Below are 21,053 nucleotides of genomic sequence, written 5' to 3' on the forward strand. Positions count from 1 at the left end.
TGTAGACAAAACATAAAATGCTTAGAAGTGGGCAACTGCTGACCTAATGCTTATGGCATACTCTTTGTATTAAAAACCAAAACCAAAGTAATGTTTCAAAGATTATGATACCGAGTCATCCCATAAAAAACCCCAAATTTAAGTGTGCAGATCCTACAGCACTAAGAATATTCCCAAAGTGAAATACTCTACATAAGACAAACAAGAATGGAAACCTCTGATTTTTATAAACCATATTGGTAGGCAACCAAACAGAACAACCTTTGAGTGTTCTTGTTTATGAATTTATATGAAATCACTTTGAAATTCCTAAAAAAGTGAGAAAACAGAATTTTAAGGTGTTGCATGTATTACACGGATAGCACAGTTATTAATATAGATATCTCATATAAGCTGTGTTGGCTGGTTTTAACCGTATTTTTTAAGAGAATGAAAAACAATGTAGACAGGCTGAAGTCAAATTGTTATAGCCATATAATGCCAGGAAGGCTATTCTTAGGAAAAAAAAAAGCTGCCTAAATATGTATAGTTTCATTTTTATATCAAAACCTATTCTTAATAAAGTATGTAATGAGTATGCAACACAAACTTGATTGGCTGCAGTTAGAGCAAAACAGTAATTTACTGAATAAAAACTTCAGCAAAATCTCATTGTAGTGGTGCATCCTTCCCTTCTCCTTGGGCTGCACAATCATCTCAGAAATACTTGTGGGCATCAGCCTGGAGCTCATCACAAATATTGTCTGCTCCCATGAACTTATGTTGGCTAATGAGCCAACTCTTCCTTAATGAACAATCTCGGAAACTCATTTTTCTTGCCTAAACCATTGAAATAATGTCCTGAACAGAACACTGTAGTTATCCAGCCTCTAAAGAAAGTTACTGACCCAAACTGTGGCCAAGATGGAAAGTGTTTATGACCAAAGCCAATTCTCTTATGACCCTGGAAGCAGCAGTCCTAAACTGAGACCTGTTGAGCTCCCCAGGATGGCAGGAGGATGTGGACAGCAGCCTCCCTCTGTGGGAGAGCCCTCTCAGAGCCAGAGAATGCTCAAGTCTGCTATACTTGGGAGAACCAACGTTGACCAACACCAGTGAAAATGACATGAAAATAATTAAATGTTTCATGAACACAGCATCACATGTACCTGGGAATCTGTCAGGCAGTCATCTCACGGACTGTTTTCAAAAATTATCAGACAGTTTTGCATGTAACAATCCTGGTCGTTCTTATGGACTGATGTGATGTAAAAAGAATTTTTTTCTTTTTCCTTTGTTTTCTGTTGCACATAGAGGAATTATACCAAGATAAAGTGAAGGGCGTTTTAATCTCTGTACACTTCAGCATCTTCTGCTTGGGTGTGAGAGCTGAAAGATCCTAAAAACTCTGAAGGTTTAATTTAAAGATATAATAAGTGAAAGTAAAAATCCTCTGACCTTCAGAAGCATGGAAAAATTAGTTATTCCAAGAAAATGTATGAATTAATTCACAGAATTTAAACCATGATCTTGTGGCCCCTCCAAGGCAAGAAAGTGAGCAAAGTGTTCTTCACCTGCTACTGCATTATGTTCCTAAAGGGAGGAGAAGGATGTGTTGTCTCTTAGCAAATTCTTCAAGAACGTTTCTATTAATACATAAAGACTGATTCTGAGTTTTAGAAATTAGTTGGGCAGCTTTAGAAAGTAATTTTACAGGAAACATTTAGGGTTCATTCCAGTGCTCTTATTTATATTATGTATTTCCTTCCTTCAGAAACCGCCTGTCCCACTGTAAAAGATATAGAATGTGGCTCTGGACTTTTAGAGCTTTTAAAGTGACAGACATAAAATTTTAAAGAAACATTTTTTATTGAAGGCAAAATTAAGTTCAGAGTATCTTTCTCATTTTGAACACCCCCTTGCAGGATTACAGCCTCAGAAAATAGTTCACACTATTCACTCTCTAACCATGCCTCCTATCATCTAGGAATGAAACCACTGCTTATTCTTTCGGTTCCTCCAACTTTCTCTTTACAAAAACTATTTTATGTGTCTTGGTATTTCAAACTTATGACTGTTAAACTGTTAAATGATAAAATGTTCTTTTCAATAATCAAGAGTATGTTATCTCAACAGGGGAGTCCAGACAGAATAGTTCAGTCATTTCTGGTAATAAAACTTGTAAGATAAATTGGTTCAGACCACTTGTCATTGTAATGTTAACAATTTCCTTGTTTTAAATGAGGCTAGCACTTACATTTTATTAAGTATTTTAAAAACTTCAGTGTAAATCAATCTTGGGTAAAAAAGTTTTTGGGGTTTTTTTTGTTGTTGTTGTTGTTTTGTTGTTGTTGTTTTGGGGTTGGGTTTTTTGTTTGTTTGTGCTTTTTTTGTTTGTTTTTTGCTATTTGTCTGAAAATGCACACAGGTTTGACCTTATGAAGAATCTGAAAAATTGCAGGTTTTTCTTGTGTAGTTGAGACAACTTAAATATTTATTTCTTGATTTTCTTTGTGGTTCCATTTTTATTGCATAAGTTTCCACCTGGATGAATTGACCTGTCCCTGTTGCTGCGCTTTTGAGATGCAGCAGATCATAAAAAATCATTTAGGTCATTAAAAATCAATGGAGTTTAGGCAATGTATATGCTGAGGAGAAAAGGTAGAGCAGGCAGTATTGATGAAAGTACATTCATTACAAAGGAAGGAAAATGCTGGAACTCTTGACGGGAAAGTGGTAAAAGAAAATGAGTTTCTTCTATTACCCTACTAGGAACAGCTGGTACAAATAAAGTCCGAAAGAGACAAATAAAGAACTTATTGGCACTAAAGCAAAACTTTGCACCTTGGGTTCTTGAGTGTAGAAGCTGGTTTAAGACAACGAAAAGATGGTGAAAAAAACTGCAATTGACTGGCTTGGGGACTAAGACTTGGGAACTATGAGGACAGATAGGATGGTACTAAGACTTAGACAGGAATCAAGGCTGCCAGCTGCCCATAGTGATCAAACTTTCTAAAAAGTGAAAAACTGTTTCATTTTGCATACATGATCAAACGATTCAGTGCTTTGCAAAAATATCCTCTCCCTTCTTTCTTCAACACACCTGTACTTGGAAAAATATCAAATCAGGTTTTGCTTAGTAGCTACTTGACTAAGTAGCTACTAAGACTAAGTAGCTAAGCAAGCAGCTACTTGACTGCTTTTATGAAGTCTCCAGGGAAAATTTTTCAGCCTCTGTTTATTTAAGGGTTTTAATTTTGTTGCATTTTTCTGCTGGTAAAATGTATTGCTGTTTGTAGCATTGCTGATGACAAGACACCAGTATTGGCCTCTCCAGGGAAGTCACTTCCTATTCACGCAATTAGGAGCCACGGCTCCAGACTGAATATGATTTGGTGTAAATCAACTGACTGTGACTGAACAGAATTAGTTTCACCATAAACCTACAACAAAATTACGATTTCTTCCTGTTGAAAGGGCAAGTCTAGCCACCATTCTTCAAACCTTCTCTTTCCTGATGAAAGACCCGGGCACATTTTAAAGGGAAGTATATTTCAGGCACTGTCATGTCACGCAGTAGACTGTGAGATCATTTAGCCTCTACATCATACATAAGACTCAACTCTACATAAAGAAAGGTGAAATTTTCACCCCAGGATAAGTTTTCAGTGTTAACTAATGACTCTTCTCAGAATTCTCCAACAGTAAATGGTAACTGGGTCCTGATGAAAGCATATCACAGGTCAAGAAGCCTGGGGCCTTTTCCCAGTAGTGCTGCCAACAACGTAACTCCAGATCAGCAGATTCAGCTTATTTGAGAAATTTCCAGAGTGTTTTGTACCATCACATACACACAGACAAAAAAGGAAAAGGTAATTTTATCCACTAATGATTATCAGACCACCTTAAACTTTGAATTGCGGTCACAGTATAATTCAGTAGCATGAAAAACATGCAAGATTGAATAGACAATAGTCATGCTTATTTAATTTTAATTTTAAAAATGCAAATTCTAAATATAGTAATGACTAAAGTAACATCTGCTTTGAAGGAGACTGCTCTGAGAAAAGCATTTTAAAGGGCCTTTAACATCTTTAACATCCCTTCTAACCTAAACCCCATTCTATGAAATATTCTATGTTCTAAACTCTTCTCAAACTCCTCAGTTGGAGAAAAACTATTAAATGTATAAACAGAGAACCCAAATGGAAAGAGATAAATAATTTCTTAGCCAAGAGAAATGCAAATGGATTGTCCAAAAATGTACTGAATTATTTCTTTAGCACGTTGTACAGGAGATTGAGATAAAAATATAGACTGCACCCCTCTGGCAACAGACAAATCAAGAACCAAACATCAAAAGGTATCTTGCTAAAATAAAATGGAGATATTAATATTATAGGCCAAAAGCAAAAAGTGGGGGAAAAAATCTAGGGTTTTTTTGTTTGGTTGGGGGTTTTTTGTTTGTTTGCTTGTTTTTTGTGTTTTTGTTTTGTTTTATTTGTTTGTTTTGTGGGGTTTTGTTTTCCATTTTCACATATACTTCATAGTGAATTCTACAGCCTTTTAGTTCAAAAAACTATGAAAATGTATAAATGTGGCTCCATCATTCTGGAAGAAAGTGTAGCCTTCCTTTTTCAGCACCCCATTCAGTTGTTATTTCTTCATTTCCCCGCCCCCGCCCCCCTCTTCTGCTACTGCTGTCAGCAAAATCTGTGTTATCCCCCAGCATAAAAGACCTTCCAGTCTTCTCAATAAGATTGTTTAACTTCAACACTCTTTTTATATTTTCATGTAGTGCAATATCAAAATGCCTTCAAAAGCATCAGCAGCCTCAGCAATTAACTTCAACAAGATATATGTCTAGGATATTTTTCTCCTTTGATAAAAACAGATTCTGAGGCAAGAGCCAGTTAGTGGATACACTACACAGTTTCTGTGAAGTTGCGGTCCTGGAGATTTCAGAGCATCCAACAACATGTGTTGAATTGTGCTATTGGAGTTGGAAGGAATTATTAAAATAGGTGGTTTTGCAAAGTCATCTAAAATCTTATTAGTGAAATTTTCTTGAATAAGCTGAATATCCCATTCATGGCACTTATGTGGTTTATCAATTTTGTATTTAAAATCTCCCAAAATGTATTTTAGTGTCTATTAAAGAGGCTTTCCTTCTTCAATGGAAACAACTCCATCAATTTAAAATTAAAAACCAACCAAAAGGCTGTTACAGAAAAGGATCAAGTGATTTAATATTTGGTTGTGTGTGTGTGGGTTTTTTTCTTTTTTCTTTTTTTTTTTTTTTTTTTTTCTGTTTCTTTTCTTTTCTTTTTTTTATAATCTGCAGTGTAACTACCTTGCTTGTAGCTGCATGCTCGGAATAATAACTCAAAGCTGTGAATCAGTCAAAACAATAACCAATCATCTCACAATGGGGTTTTTCTCCTCTTGTGGTGGTGCAAGAATTGTTTTATTAGGTTTTTATAAGAAATTTATGTTATGGTTCATTTCACTGTATCCCCAGTTCTGTAACCCTTTTGTGTTTTCTGTATAATAAGGTGTTTTGTGTCAGTCCTCCCACCCCTCACCTGACTTGGAACATCCCCTCTGCCCGCCCGGCTCTGGGGCAGCTTGTCCATCACTTTGGGGTCCCTCCCAGGTTGCAAAATCTCAGGGAGGGGGTTTCAGGTAATAGGTCCCCTGAGGGGAATTCTTTTCCTCTGGAGGAGGTTGGTCAGAGGCTTGGGGGTGGGCACACCTTGTTACCCCCTGAATCCCCTGATTTGTTGTCTTGTTGTATCCTCCCTTGAACCCCTCCCTCGCTTATAAGGTGGAGGAGGGAGATTCAAACTCTCTTCAGCTCCGCTCGCTCGCTCGCTGGTCTCTCTGGGCTGAGGTTTGGACCGGCTGCGGACTTCCCGCAGCCCGGCCTGAATAAACATCTTTTAACCAGCAAAGCTGAGAGCCATCCTTTTCTTCTACTGCCGCTGCTGTCACGACACTATTGAGTCCAGCAGCTGCTGAGAAGCCGAACCAGCAGGTAAAGATAGCCTGTGTTCCTATCCGAACTGGGAACACCTTGTAGCTGTGCTGACCAGAGCTAGCCGGAGGTCAGCTCCCGCCAGGTGCGGGGACAGAACCAGCCACAAGATCCTCTTCTGAATGAAGAAATTCAGGTTTATAAATTGGGTATTAATACAGAAAATATTTTAATATTTCCAAGAGATAAGAATGCAAACTACCAAGAAGTCCTTCTGGAATACTGGAAGCTATAGAGAAAAGTTTCTGAGATCGTTACAGAGAGCAGCAAGTGGATAGAAGAACAGGATAAAGATCCACTGAGAACTTTTAAATAACACTATGCCATCTCCACATCAAGAAATTTCTGAGCCACAAATCAGTGGAGAATGACTGAGAATACTCAGATGTAGTCAGATACAATTACTAAAGAGGTGGGCATGAACCAGTGAGTTACAAGCTTCTAAATGCATGTTATAGAGACAATGCACAATTAATAAGTAGCTTTGTAGCTGCAAAATTCCTAACAGACACTAGTAATTCTGAAATTTGCCAATTAAATACATTATACATGTGCTGTATCAAAACCATATTCTTATCTATCTATACTCTTTCTTTCTTTCTCAATACTAATTTTTTATCTTCCCCTTTCCACTTTTGTTTGCTAGTTGCAATCTAGAAAAAAGCAGTTTCTTACTTCTGGAATTGCACATTTGTTGAGATTTATTTATTTATTCATAGTATATTCTTCAAGAAATAAATTAGCTATTTTTGCTCCTCAAATAATTATCAGAATTTTGAAACACAATCTCCAAATATTTTATCAAATACTTTTTCCCGATACTGCTGATGTGGCAGAAAAGAATTATAAATGCCTTACAGGTTAAATTTTACCAAGCATTATTATCCTTCCCCATATCATAAATAAATGTACTCATACTCACTAAAATAAAATGCATGACACTAAGATGAGGGTATTAGCATACTCACTGCAGTATTCACCATACATATTCACAGACAGGGAAAAAAAAGCCAGGAACAAGGCTAAAGAGTGAAAGGATAAGTTAAAACAGGGAAAATTGGTAGGCTCATCATGAACAAGTTAAAACTTGGTTTAAGCAATCATTGCAGAAGAGTGATTTTGAGACTGAATTTAAAAGGGACAGGAGAACCATGAAAAAATGAGAAGTAGCAAAGATGGCATGGCATAACAGAGAAAGCATTTCCTTGGTGACATAGAGAAGACACAAGAGCACTGTGATTAAGAGTGTGAATAGAAGTAAATGAGATCAGAGAAATTAAGGTAATCTTTAGGAACAAAGATATTGGACAGAAACTGAAAGTATTCTGGAATGGAGCCATCTACTACAAATAGACTAGAGGACACTTTTAAAAATGCAATTATACTGAACAAAGTGACATTGGAGATGAGTAACATACAACACATACTGTGCTGTGAAATTGTACTTTCTAATTCGTTCAGCAAAAGAAATTCAAGTGGGAAAACTTATGGAAACATGTAGTCATTTATTGTTATCATAGCTCAGTACCTTTCAGAATGGACAAAATGCTGTAGAATCTTTAGTTTTTGATCCTACTGTTAAGTCAGGAAGTCTCCCCATCTCACTGATAGTCTTTGATTTGCATCTGAAGCTGCGCTCTGTATGTGATGCTCCTGACACAATCAGTGTGTGCATGATGGGGGTTTCTTATTTTATAAAGTAATCTATAGAACTTTTTATCTCCTTTCCCCTTCTCCCTCACCTCCTTTTCCCTCCTCTGGTTTATGTTTTTTTGTTTGTTTTTGACAGACAATAGAATTACTTTAAAAATTCTTCTGTTGGTACTCCACGAGCAATGCATTAGAATACAAAAAAGAGAAAAATCAATATTAGATTTGCTTTACTTTTGCAAAAAAATACAGAACTGAAATTGATATGTGTTGTCCACCAAACGAAGCACAAACCACTTCAAACTACTAGACAAAAGACCTCTCAAAAGGAAAGTTTGGGAAATGTTTTACATAATTCCAGAGTGAAGAAATATCAACCTTAATACATAAGAATTTGCAATTCAGAAGCTGATACAAATATACTGGACCAACAGTTCATAAGTCAATTGTAATTTTGTTCAAATTAAGATAGAAAACACTTTTGGTAGAAGTTGCAAATATTGTTAAGTTAGATAAGATGCAAATATCAAACAGAGAAATTTGGAAAGATTACAGCAGAAATAAAGAAGGTAGGAAAATATAAACCTGGAAAACGGCTTACACAAACATAAAACCTGCACATCATAATTTTACCTGTCTATACTTCTTGTGGTTTCAACTTCCCCTAAACACACATATATTTGTATATTAATCGGAGATATGCTTTAACTTAAACCAGGTCTTTATTCCTCTCTTATTCATGCTTAGGAGGTAAATATATTATTTTTCAAAATACTTTCCAAAATACTTGTAAAAACTTCTAAGAACTAAGTCCATAAGAGATTGCTACTGTTTTCAAGTAATAACTGCTTTTTTTTTGAAAATTCCATTTTGTACTACTTTAAAACATACATCTGCTTTTTTAAAGTTTCATGCCTCACTACCTCATCCACAGTTTATTTAGAGAAACTGCTCTTTCTGCTCTACAAATAGCTAAACAATTAAAATTTCATTTTTACTTTTTAAGACTTATTTATTACATCAAAATATATCTATTTTTTCTTTGCTACACTTTAATTAAGTTGTAACAAAACAAATGCCTTCTGTCCAAAAACTATGTTGTTCCATATAATTTTTGTATTTTTGAAGTTCTTTTGGCTATGTGTTCTTATTCTTTCGGGACTGGAATTTCTAAGTAAATTTTGAACATCTAAAAAATTGTTTGTTACCCTCCACCCCAAATGTATTTTTCTTCTAAAAGGTATTACTTATTCCTCCTTTTCCCTTAGTTCACTGATCACCACAGGCTAACATACCTGTATTAAAATATTGCTTAGAATACTCATTAATCATAGTAAACCTTAAAGCAAAATTCTTGACCACTTCTGTACATAGAGACAGCTGCCTTTGTTGTCGGAAATAAACATGGAAAATCAGTTGATATTTACTTTTTTGTACTTGGATCCTAAGTCTGTACATGCAGACCAAAACTAAAAAATACATATTGCAGTATCTTGGAGGGAGAATCTTCTACACAAGCATTAAAAGACACAGCTTCTATTGCATCAAAATCATTGAGGGAAAGAAAGAAATCAGAACTTTCACGATTAGTAGAGATCAGTAATCCGACCTTTACAAAGGTCACTGCTTCAGGTAAATGTGCAGACCTCCCTGTCATACAAATTTGAACTAAAACCAATCCACACCACTTCCTACAGGCCCTGAAAAGAGACAACTCTAATGGCATTTTTAATACTACAGGGGGAAAAAAAAAAGGGGGGGTGGTGGTTATCCACTATCTCACAGAGCAATGATTTGGGCAAAAGGAAATTCCGAAAGCAGAAATTTTCATTAGCTCTGTATGGGAGACGGGAGTGGGGAATTAATTGCTCCTTCACTTCTCAAAACCAATAGAATGGTTTGTAAGGCACCAAAAATATTTTAGATTTTACCGTGAAGAGTATTGTATGCAACTGGGGGCACAAAGGTTTTCTCCACAGAAGCCTTAACACTTTCTAATGGAGTAAAACACAAAGTTATTTCCTCAAAGTTACAGCTACAATTGGGCACAGGCATTTTAATGGCACAATGCATATCCTGCACATATTTTTTGAAGCTATCTTAATTAAAAACATTCACCAATTTTATTTTAGCTGAATAGAATTTAACCATGGGATAGTGTAAGACAGGGCAGGAAATTTAATCAAGTTATATAAAAATATTATAATTAAAACTCAAGGAGTTTTAATTGGAAAATGCAATCCTTAATGTTTTCATCACATTCATATATGTTTAAGCACCACTGCAGGTAATCCTCTGAAAGCCATTATATGCTAAAGTGAATGTATCCTGTCACACTGCCCAGAAAGTCAGACACAGACAGGATGGAACGGCTGGGGCCAAGGAAGCTTTTCTCATTGACGAGAGCCAGCAAAGCCACTGAGAATGAGGAGGCTCTAAACTAAACCTTCTCTCCTGTTCCTGAGCACATGAACAAACTGTGCTGCTGCTGCTACATCAATATTGCAGGATTTCTTTGGGTTAGGGGTTTGGGGGTTTTCTTCTGATGTTAATAATTCTCAACAGGACACACAAAATTTATTATTAAATTAGCTATAACTAGACAATCTCATCTTTGATTTTTTTTTAATTTTACTAATGCCAAATCTAGATAAATTAATGAGTAATACAAATTTTTAATACACAAAGTTTTAAAATAAAGTAATACTATCTAAAATTATGAAGCAAGAGGAAAAAAAAATTACAGAAACCTTCCACTTTAAAAGTAATGCAAATCAAGTTTAGTTATTACAAAACTGTTTTGTTCTTAAATATTTCCAACCAGTTACAGGTACACTCATGATTATGAAATTATCAATTTATTCAGTTGCTGAATTCAATCTGAATATACAGCAGATATATTTTATCTAGGAATTTTAACTTCATGAAAAACATCAGTTTCATAATCAATATCAGTCAGTAAGGAAAACCCTAAGAGATCCCATGGGAAATTCCACATTACATTTTCAGTGCCCCTTGTTAAACAAGCTTTACATTACTTTAAGGAAAAAAAATTATAATTGATAAACACTTATATAAAAATATAAAGGTTCATCTCATATGTTTTTTAAGGTCAAATAAAAGCAAAAGTTAAAAAGGGATGGGAAAGTCAGTAAGTAACTGCTTTTTATGACAAACTAAAGAACTGTCGTTATCCATTAGAGGTGGAAAAAAACCCCACCTTCATTAGTGAATGTGAACAGCAACTTGTACAGGGATTAGATACCTGTGAAAAGATGTTTGGAGCAGAGGCAGCTGAAAGCCTGTAATTGCACTTCTGAGCTCCTGGGCTGATTACTGCTACTTGCAAGCTACAAGCAGCTGGGACTGGTTGTAAATTCTGCTAACAAATGGTCTAGACACGGTTTAGCATGCTCTAAATCCTGCCATTATTGAAGAGGCAGAAGACAGAAGCACTCCTGGTGAGGCTCATCATGAGTTGTGCTCTGCCCAGAGAATGTTGAGACTGGGAAAGCTGCAGTCTCACGGTTATGCAAAGATCACCTGTGATGAAAAGAAGCATTCTGAAAGCAATTTGTATCAGGGAAGAGAACAGGATTTGGAAATAAGGTGGAAAATATGTTGGCTAGAAGAAAGATCCTGGAAGTAAGAAAAGAACCTGTAGATCAGAGAATTATAGAGTATCTCAGATCAGGATGGATTGATTCCATCTCCCTGCTCCTCACAGGACTACATAAAATTAAATCATATGACTAAGACCAACATCCAGACTCTGCTTGAACTCTTACAGGCTATGATGACTTCACTGGGGAGCTGGTTCCACTCACCGACCATCCTCTCCGTGAAGGGCTCTTTCCTCTTGCCCACTCTGACCTTCCCCTGACGCACCTTCATAGCATTTCCTCCTGTGCTGTTGCTGGTCAATAGAGAGATGTGTGGAGACAGGCAGCGTGTGATGCCTAAGTATTTTGGTCAGTGATGTCCAACATCTTTAAATGCAAAGCAGTGGCAGAGCTCAGCCTGCTATCAGCAGCAACTTCTCTGCCCCTGCAGGGAAGCTGAGACCTCATGAGCCCAGCTCTGGGGAAACCAAATGAATGAGTGTGTGAAATAAAGTAGACTAAAAGCTCTGATATATTGGAAAGTATATCCACTAAAAGTTGTCACTTACCCACTAGAGTACTAAATTTTTTTACAACAAAAACTCTTGAAGAAGAATCTACAGTAAACATTAGGAAAAAAAAAAAAGTTAGAACTGCTGCTAGCATCTACACACAAAGCAGTGACAGGAAACAACTGCCACCTTGACAGACCTCAGGCTCAGACAAGAAGACATCTATTTTCCAGACTGTTATTGAAAACATAAAAATATATAAACACACTTGAAAATGTTTGCTTCATCATTTTTCAAACTGTGCTTTGAACACATGGCATCCAGAAGAGCTTTCTAAGAAATCCAGAGGACTTGCGCTTAGCTTCATTTTTCCATCTCTGCATTTCCTTGTTCTGATCTCTGGTGGCAAATTTTGCTATTTTATTATGCTCAGCCTAAATCCTAGGTGTGGTGGGTTGGGTGCCTACCAGAATTATTTACTTAGGGATTTTACTTAGCTCTACAGAAACAGTTCCTAGCTTTTTGAAAGTTTCTACTTAAATGAGAATACCTAGGCTAACACCTGGGACTATCATTATACTTGTTGCCCAAATTATAGCCATCATGTTCTAATGACTAAATGTGCAGATTAATTCAGTATTTCTGAAGTTTCCCACACTCTACTTTAAAATATGCCATAAATCCCCCCATTGCTGACACAATGGGATATTTTCTGTGATAAGTATCTTGCATAAGAAATATTACCAAGAAGTTGGAACTAAACTTCTTTTTGGCCGTAATTAACTATCTCTGATGCCTTTCCAAAAAAGGACTTTACCATAAGGTAAACAGGACAGTATTTAGATCACAGCTTTTACTTAGAAGTAAAACAAAGATCTGGTTTAGTACAAAGGAGAGCAATAAAAAAATCCTGTGATGCTGTACCACTAAATTTGGTGGCAGAGATGAACCCTGAAGAGTCCCAGAATGGAGGTCTCACAGCAGTTTTAAAGAAGTTAAATTGCTGGCAGAAGACCAAGAGCACAGCAAATTAAGGGTCTAGAAAATCACCATTTTCAAGGGCAAGACTGCCAGAAGGGTTCTGTGCTGTGGGAATAAGTTCAACTTTTATAAGGAGCTTTTACTGACTTTTCAAGTTAATTATTATAGTTGTGAACCGACTGACCAAGTCCCATAAATAAACTTGGTAAAATCCACACTAAAAAAACCAGAAAACATGAGCAAACTGCATTACAATACTTCTGTAAAACACAAGTAACAACTGGATGGTTAGGAAATTCTCACAAACTAAAAATGACAAGGTTGAAGCCTGAGGTGAAGCCCCTAATTCTTAGCACCCAAATCAAATCATTATGTGCCAGCAAATACTCTCCCCATTCACCACTGTTTCATCTCAAATTATTTCAATTCAAATACACTGGAGCTTGTCATTTTAAATGTTAAATAGTAATTCTGCACACAAATGGTATTTCACACAATGCGGAATGAAGAAAACATAACTCCTGCCAAAAGAATAAAAATCTACAATCATAGAGATCAATGGGCTTGATTTTGAATAGATAATTTAAGGCAGCCAAACTCACTGACTCACCTTTCTTACACGACCTGTCAGCAGCTTATTTAGAGAAGTACCAGTCTCAAAATACTCACAGGTTTTGTTCATCCTCATTTTATCACTGCTTATATTTTCAGCACTGTTTCTCCAAAAGGAACAGAGCTTGCTCTCACTCAGTTTGCAGGTGACACTGAGTTGGGTTGGCATATTGATCTGCTGGAGGGGGGAAGGCCTTGCAGCGGGATCTGGACAGGCTGATTGACGGGCCAGCTGCATGAGGTTCAACAAGGCAAAGTGCCGAGTTCTGCACCTGGGTCACAACAACCCCAGCAAAGTCTTGAGGCTTGGGACAGAGTGGCTGGAAAGGTGCCCCGAGGAAGAGGAGCTGCGGGTGCTGGTCAGCAGCAGCTGAACATGAGCCAGCTGTGCCCAGGGGCCAGGAAGGCCAATGGCACCTGGCCTGGATCAGCAATGGTGTGGCAGCAGGAGCAGGGCAGTGATTGTCCCCCTGTGCTGGGCACTGGTGAGGCCACACCTCAAATGCTGTGTCCAGTTTTGGGCCTCTCACTGCAAGAAAGGCATTGAGGGGCTGGAGTGAGTCCAGAGAAGGGGAATGGAGCTGAGGAAGGGTCTGGAGCACAAGTCCTGTGAGGAAGAGCTGAGGGAGCTGGAGCGTGCTCAGCCTGGAGAAAAGGAGACTTGGGGGAAATCTTGGGGGCCTTATTGCTTTCTACAACTATTTGAAGAGAGTTTGTAGTTAGGTGGAGGTTGGCCTCTTCTCCATAGAAGAGGAGGAAATGGCTTCAAGCTGAGTCAGCAGAGGTTCGGATCGGACACTGGGAAGACTTTTGTCACTGTAAGGGTTATCAAACACCGGAACAGTCTGCCTAGGGAAGTGGTAGAGTCACCTACTCAAAGGAATTTAAAAGACCTGTAGATGAGGGGCTTAGAGTCATGGTTTTATGGTGAACTTGTCAGTGTTAGGGTAAGTTGGACTCGTATTTAAGTGTCTTTTCCAAACGAAATTATTCCATGATTCCATACCATAAAAAGTTTATTTTCCAAGTACTTCAGTGTTCCACAATTTATTTTTTTACCTTGAACCTATTTAAGGTTGTATATTTTATGTTGTGTGGAGGTAGCAAGCAAAAATGAAAGCAGTGAGATAGGAGCTTTGCCTGGGATCAATACTAGGAACTGCTCTGATAAACCAAAATGGAAAGTAAACAAAGCATTCTTCTTGGTCAGGTGTTCAATAAGATAAATCAATAACACAAACCCCATTGCCTTCATAAATATAAACAGAAAACAATGAGTAGTTTTATATGAGGATTTTGCAACGTCTAAGAAAATTAACTTGAGGACACTTTTATTTGTATGCTAAGCTGGATATTTGTAAGTGAAGCCTTATTACAGGGAACACATACAAAACAAAATACAGACCTGCAAATACAGGCAAGCCTTCTGTAACTGCCAAGCAGTAACTGCCATTTAAAAACTGCCAACATAAATATTTTCTGTTGGACCTTTATTAGTGTTCATTCAGGAAATTCAAGGATTCAGGTTAGAGGAGTGGATTCCTGTCCCAAGATCTTCATGAGTTTATGAACACTGTCTAAGTAGACAAGGTAAAGGAGGAAAACTTTTCTTGAATTTTAGCAGAAAAACTTCTATTCATGTTACCTCTGCCATTTGAAAATGCTTCGCTGGTTCAACTAGAAGTAGTGAAGCACTGACCAAACAAGACAGCACTGAGTGAACAGGTTTGCAGAGCAATGGTTATCTTTGAATTTGAGAAATGTCACAGTTAAAAAAAGCAAAACTTGTCTTGCCACAATTTGCACAATGGAAATACTAGGTTTTGCAAGTACCCTCCTGAGCAACAGAGTAAGAATTCAGAAAGGAAGGGTGTATTTGAAGGCAGACCAGTTGTAAAGCTACTAGGAAGAGTGAAGACAAGAAAAGTAAAATGAAGTGAAAAGTAACATAAAAGGATAGACAAAGGCAGAAGATAGAAGAGAAAGAACTTTGACAAATGATGGTGTGAAAGGAAATGTTATTCCTCCTTGCCAATATGGAGCTCAGAGAATCACAGTTCATATCTCTTACAACTTCTGACAACTGTCATATGAAGCAAATGTATGACATGTATCAAAAGCCACATTTGGTCAACTTTCATGATCAAAATCTTTGGAAAAAGGTCTTATTTAATTATGATTATTTTCAGGAGATTATGATATTCAAGTCCTATAAGCTGAAAGTTTGCAGAGATTGAGAAAGAAAGAGTGATCCATGATTTCAACAGAAGACCAAAATACTTTGTGAAAATTGCTTCTCCATGACAGTGACAAAAATACCGTGGAAATTGGCAGGCCACAGTAAACTAAATCTAATAAGCTTTTCTTTCATAACTAGATGGAAATGAGAGTCAGCTTGTTAAACTTTAAAAAATCCAAGAGAAAAAAAAGTTGAATTCCTCTTGATTTTTTTTAATTGAAGTCTCCTAGAGAAGGAGATTTTACTGAAAATCTTAAAATAGCTGCATTATTTATAATGGTATCCAAAAATCATAATATAGCTGTCAGAAAATTGAAAGGCTACTAAGATGTGAAAAGGTAATAATATTTATCTTATTTAGTTAAAATAGATGTGATTATTAAGCTATACCAGCCCCACGTATGTGGAGAAAAAAATACCAACCACTATTAAAGCAGTATTATAAACTTGCTTTAATAGGTAGTCAAAAGCTCTTAGCTAAGAAATACATAGCTGAAGGCAAAAAATAACCAATGACTATGAATTCCATATATTAATTTGGGATAATAATTGTTATTATTTCTAATTCAAGTTTATCTTGATTATAATGAGAATTTGCCCGGTGGTTTTCACAAATGATTCCATTTGTTAATAGCTGTTGTGGCTGTAGCACATCGTGGCTCAGATTCTGGTTAGGTCTTCAGCTTCAGCCAAATTGGTAGAATTGTAATATTATTGTATTAATCATTCCATGAAAGTGTAGTAGATGAAGCTTCCAAATTCAGGAAGAAGAGATCTGAAAACTAGAATGCAAGATGTGGACTGAGAAACCTAATAATATTTTAGCGAATTTCAGCAACCATGCTTACCAGAAATTAATTTATTTCAGTTTATACTTTACTTTTGATGGTGGAGGTGCTGACAAAACCTGCAACTGATCACAATAAAAGTACCTCAAGAGAAAGAAAAAAAATCTATCCTCTATAATAAATTTTCATTTCTCTAAAATAACTATAGTGTCTAAGTAGAACAAAACAATTACCATAGTTTTAAAAATCTTGTTTCAAAGCTGTGTGACTCATTTGATGTTAGAATAAAGTCACAGGGCTCATGTTTGTGTGCACAGGGTTTCTGTCCTGGAGTATTTAAAGGAAGTCATAATCCAATAAAATACCTGTCACTTGAATAGTAGATTTGAATACACAGTGTTGAATAGAAGTATAATTTTGCAATACATTTTTAGATGTTAGACAGAATGAAGTACCCAGAGGCAAACTCAAACTGTAGCGACACACACACAGATCTTTTCTCCCTGAAGTAATGAAAGGAAAGCACATTGCAGTACACAACATGACCTTTGGGTCTCATACTTGTCAAAAGTTATAAAAATTCAACTACTGAAATTCTCATTATAAGGATTACTTGAAACAAGTTCTATTAGACCAACTCAGCTATTTAAAAGTAAAAAATAAATAAGTAAAAACCAAATATAACCCCTTAACCTCAGTACCAGCAAGATGCCATCTGTGATAAAAATGACTAACTGTTGTAATCTAATAATCTAGGGTTAAATTTAATGTTTGTTTCACCTTTTTTCTCAACTGTAGTAACCCTCTGAGAAATACCATCACTTACTATTTTCTGTAATAGGAAGGGTCAGAAAGAGAGAGAAAGCCAATGGGTCTTTTTTTCTATAACTAAACCTAAGGTTGTAATACAGATGCCAAATATGGCTTATGTTAGATTTGTTCTTCTAGCGCTTCTTTAAGGCAATATATGTACTATTTTCAAAAATGAATGAAAAAAGAAGGAATTTTATGATTCTAAAACAGCAGTGCTTGAATGTTAATCATCCCCTACAATCAGCATAACAGCTATTGCCAGCCATGCAAAAATACACAGGAAAAAGTAACCACTCGACAGAAAAAAGTCCTGGAAAAAGCAGGTCATTAAGATCAGGTAGAAGCAAAATGCACAAGCTCTTTCACTCCAAGCACAAGCTTAACAAAACGACTCTCTCAAAAGATTACGATATTGACAGACCTGTGGAGGAACCTGCCTCCTTTTTTGGTCAGGGGATGTGACATACACAGCTTGTGCATACGCGTAACTTTTGAACCGCGGTTTAGGAGAAGGCGAAGGTCCCTGGGGTACACTGACTGTGATCTACAAATAAATTAGAATGTACATATGGGTAGGAGCACGGATTGTAGAAGTAAATATTGATTTTAAGAGCAATTGACGAAAAGGAAGCAGGAAGGTCATTTTTCAAGGACAGTGTTGGTATTCAGCAGGCAAAATGGGATGGTATTAAGGAAACCTCTCATTTAATCTGACACCCTTACCAAAAGCAACAAACTGTCAGGGCTCAACACCAGCAGAATACCAATGTAAAGTGAAGCTTCTTTATAATTTGCAAGCAGAAACTCAAAAAGCAAGTGATCTTTTGTCACATCTTGAATAAACAGAGCCAATACTTATCTGCTCAGTACTCTAAGAGAGTGAGCATCCCATACCCAACATACAGGTTAAATTCAGACAAGTAAACAAGGCATAAAATGCTCTAAACACTTCAGCAGAGGCTGTCTGATGGTTTCAGTAAAAAACAAAACTTACATTGCAATCATAAATTAATTCCAAATATTACACGAGTTTTTTGAGAAGACAACTGTAAACTGAGATTATTTTAAAATGCAAGTCATTGTAAATAAAATGCTAAAAAATCAAAAATGTATCATGATTATGGAGAAATGTCAACAGCTATTCTCTAAAAAGGTAAAAATGTTTCTATCTGCTTTTAAATGTAAGCCTCCCCAAATCTGTTTTTCCTTGAGGTGTCCTGCCACCATCAAAATTCACAATGCTGTACAGATAAAGTGCAAAGCACTTAACTTGCTGAATAGTAATTTTTAAAACAGTCTGGTGTTAGATGAAAACCAGTATGAAAGTACATGCAGAGAACTACATTTGACTTGCCTGGGGTGAAGAGGCTTTGCCCATTATACCCATGGGGTTTTTGCCTTCCACTGGCCATTTGACATCAAACTCATGGGATAGGCAGCGAAACAACAATTTTAGAGCAGCAAGGTGAAAGCAGAAAAGTGCAACTCACTTCTTGTGAAAAATGCTGTTCATGTACTTCTATGTGCTCTTCTCTAGTGACCCTTGAGTGCCGTGGCAACATCTCCACTTCCCTGATGGCTTCCATGGTGACTTGCTGGGGCAGGACTTGAAAGAGCGAAGTCACATACATTAAGATGGACTTTTTATCTGGACAGGCAGTTGCAACATCTGGAAGGCAAATTAACAACTTGTCATTTCAGTTTCCACATTCAACATGGGAAATAGCCAATTAGTTTCATGGAAAATTGGTAGACTAATGAACAATCTATTGCCCACACGAATACTCTAGAGACTAATTAGAACCTTACCATCAGTTCCAAAATTGCAGAAGAGACTTGCATATCAATGAGAAGGAGACAAAGTTTATACAGGTAATGTTATCTCATTTAGTGTGAACTTTACATCTATATTTCTTGTGTCAAAATGCAAAGTTTGACACTGTGATCCCCATTAAGCAGGACCAGACACAGGAAAAAGTGTATTTGCTTGTACTGTATAAATACTGCAATTATAAAAAAGTAAGGGCAACATAATTTTCCAAGTCATGCCTTTTACATTCTCCCCACATCATTTAGCCACTGAAAGCAACAATGATGTAGGGGGAAAAAGAATTACCAGTTTTTCTTGTGAATGGGTTCATAAAAAACAATGATTGAAGTCAAACTTCAATAAAGCTACATAGCTTTTATATTCTACTTAGTCTTGCATTCTTCATGAAATCTGTGGAACATCAAGGGAACATGGTATTAAAAAAAGAAAAAAAAACAAAACCAAAAACCCGCCCTTTAAAATCTCTATGGTCTTCAACAGTCAGTACAAGAAACTCTGCGTGAACACATGGATGATTTCAGCTTTTGCACAAAGTCATGTTATACATCAGCAGGAAAAGCATTTTCCCTGACTCAACAATTCAAGTCAATAACGATTTGTAAAAATGTAAGGCATGTGGCAGCTCTTTGAAATAGTTACTTTGTTATTTGCCATTGACGCTTACTTCCTACACTCAGTCTAGTGAATCAAGATGTAAAAGGACAGATGTACAAGGAATTTATCATTAATTCCATAAATGATTTAACATAAGTGCTGGCAGAAAGCCAAGAACTATAAGTTTTTACTGTCTTAGATCAATCCTGTCTTAGCTAAGATTTGAGTTCACAGAAAAAATAAATCAATGATTCTGCAATGTGGCACCTCATTTTCTCTGCCTAGAATGTGGAATGGACATGAGGGAAGGCACTTTGCATTAAAAGCTTCACATATATTTGGAAATTAGGAGAAGATATTCTTTCAATAATTTTGGTTTGGCTTTCTGACCCATCTCCCTATCTTTGTTTGATATTGTATGAGAGACAGATGAAGGTTTAGTTCTACTTAGCAATGGCTGGAAAAATGGCACCTTCCCTCTAACATTCCCACTTCCATAATGTAAGTATCTTCTTGTCTTCTCTTGAATATTCTAACACAATTTTGTTATACTTAGTGTCCACTAGTAATTGATGTTTACATGAATAACCATGCCTTCCTACAGGGAGGAGTACACACTGGATGATCAGTGCTAGCTGTGATTTTTCTATTGTTTGTTCATTATTTTCCTTTTCAAAATGTTCTGTTAACCAAATGGGCAAATACCTTATCATTTATCTACAATAATATCTCACATAATAAATAAAATGAGAACCTAGCAAATAATGTACATGCCAAAAATTGTTTACCCATTTTATCTGACAAATATAACACACATATGCAGCTGTCAAATTCCACTGGCAAATAAAAAAAGGATTTAATTATTTAATCACAACAAATAGCTAAACAACCATAGTTGCAAAGCCTGGAATGTCAATCTATCTCTCAAAAGTCTTTTTTACAGGCTCCTGAATTATCAGAATAGGAATGATTTCGGCTATTCTTTGCCTTCATATTTTCTTATTTTGAACCCTACCCTGATGTAATGTCTTTATCACGTGCTGAGTCTGATGCCTATTTGAAATCCTAGTAGCTAGACAGTAAATACACTGAAATTCAAGCATTTTGTTGCAAGGAAGTTCACTATTTCTTTGTAAGTACATCTACTTTCATTTGTGGGGCAAAAATATCTGTCAAACCAATACACACCTTTTAAAAACTTATCTCAAACTCTTAGAAAGTACAGAAGATTTTTAATAAAACTAAGTCAAGATATGTAGATCGCGCCATTTTTCTGATACTACTTTTGAGAAAATTATCCAGGATTTTTTTTTTTTTTTTTTTTTCCCCCCCAGACCAATTTGTCTTCTCAAATTCATCTCAGAGGCAATTTCTTCAGAAATTTTTCACCAGTTTTCTTGTAAAAGACTACTCAG

The 21,053-nt window shown here is 36.4% G+C and overlaps 1 protein-coding gene across 6 annotated transcripts in view; it reads right to left on the bottom strand.

Moving 5' to 3' along the window:
- The window catches only part of DMD (dystrophin), a 1,060,860-nt gene that overhangs the window by 727,011 nt on the left and 312,796 nt on the right, over nucleotides 1-21,053 (bottom strand). For 4 of the 6 annotated variants that reach the window (XM_040088691.2, XM_040088709.2, XM_040088718.2 and 1 more), the window contains exon 8: nucleotides 18,704-18,882. In XM_040088691.2, coding sequence (XP_039944625.2) covers nucleotides 18,704-18,882 — 179 coding nt within the window. Of the gene's footprint in view, nucleotides 1-17,634; nucleotides 17,758-18,703; nucleotides 18,883-21,053 lie in introns of all 6 variants that reach the window. The other 2 variants (XM_040088674.2, XM_040088682.2) reach the window with 1 other exon arrangement.

The sequence above is a fragment of the Hirundo rustica genome, chromosome 2 (genome assembly GCF_015227805.2).
Source record: "Hirundo rustica isolate bHirRus1 chromosome 2, bHirRus1.pri.v3, whole genome shotgun sequence".
Lineage (NCBI taxonomy): Eukaryota > Metazoa > Chordata > Aves > Passeriformes > Hirundinidae > Hirundo > Hirundo rustica.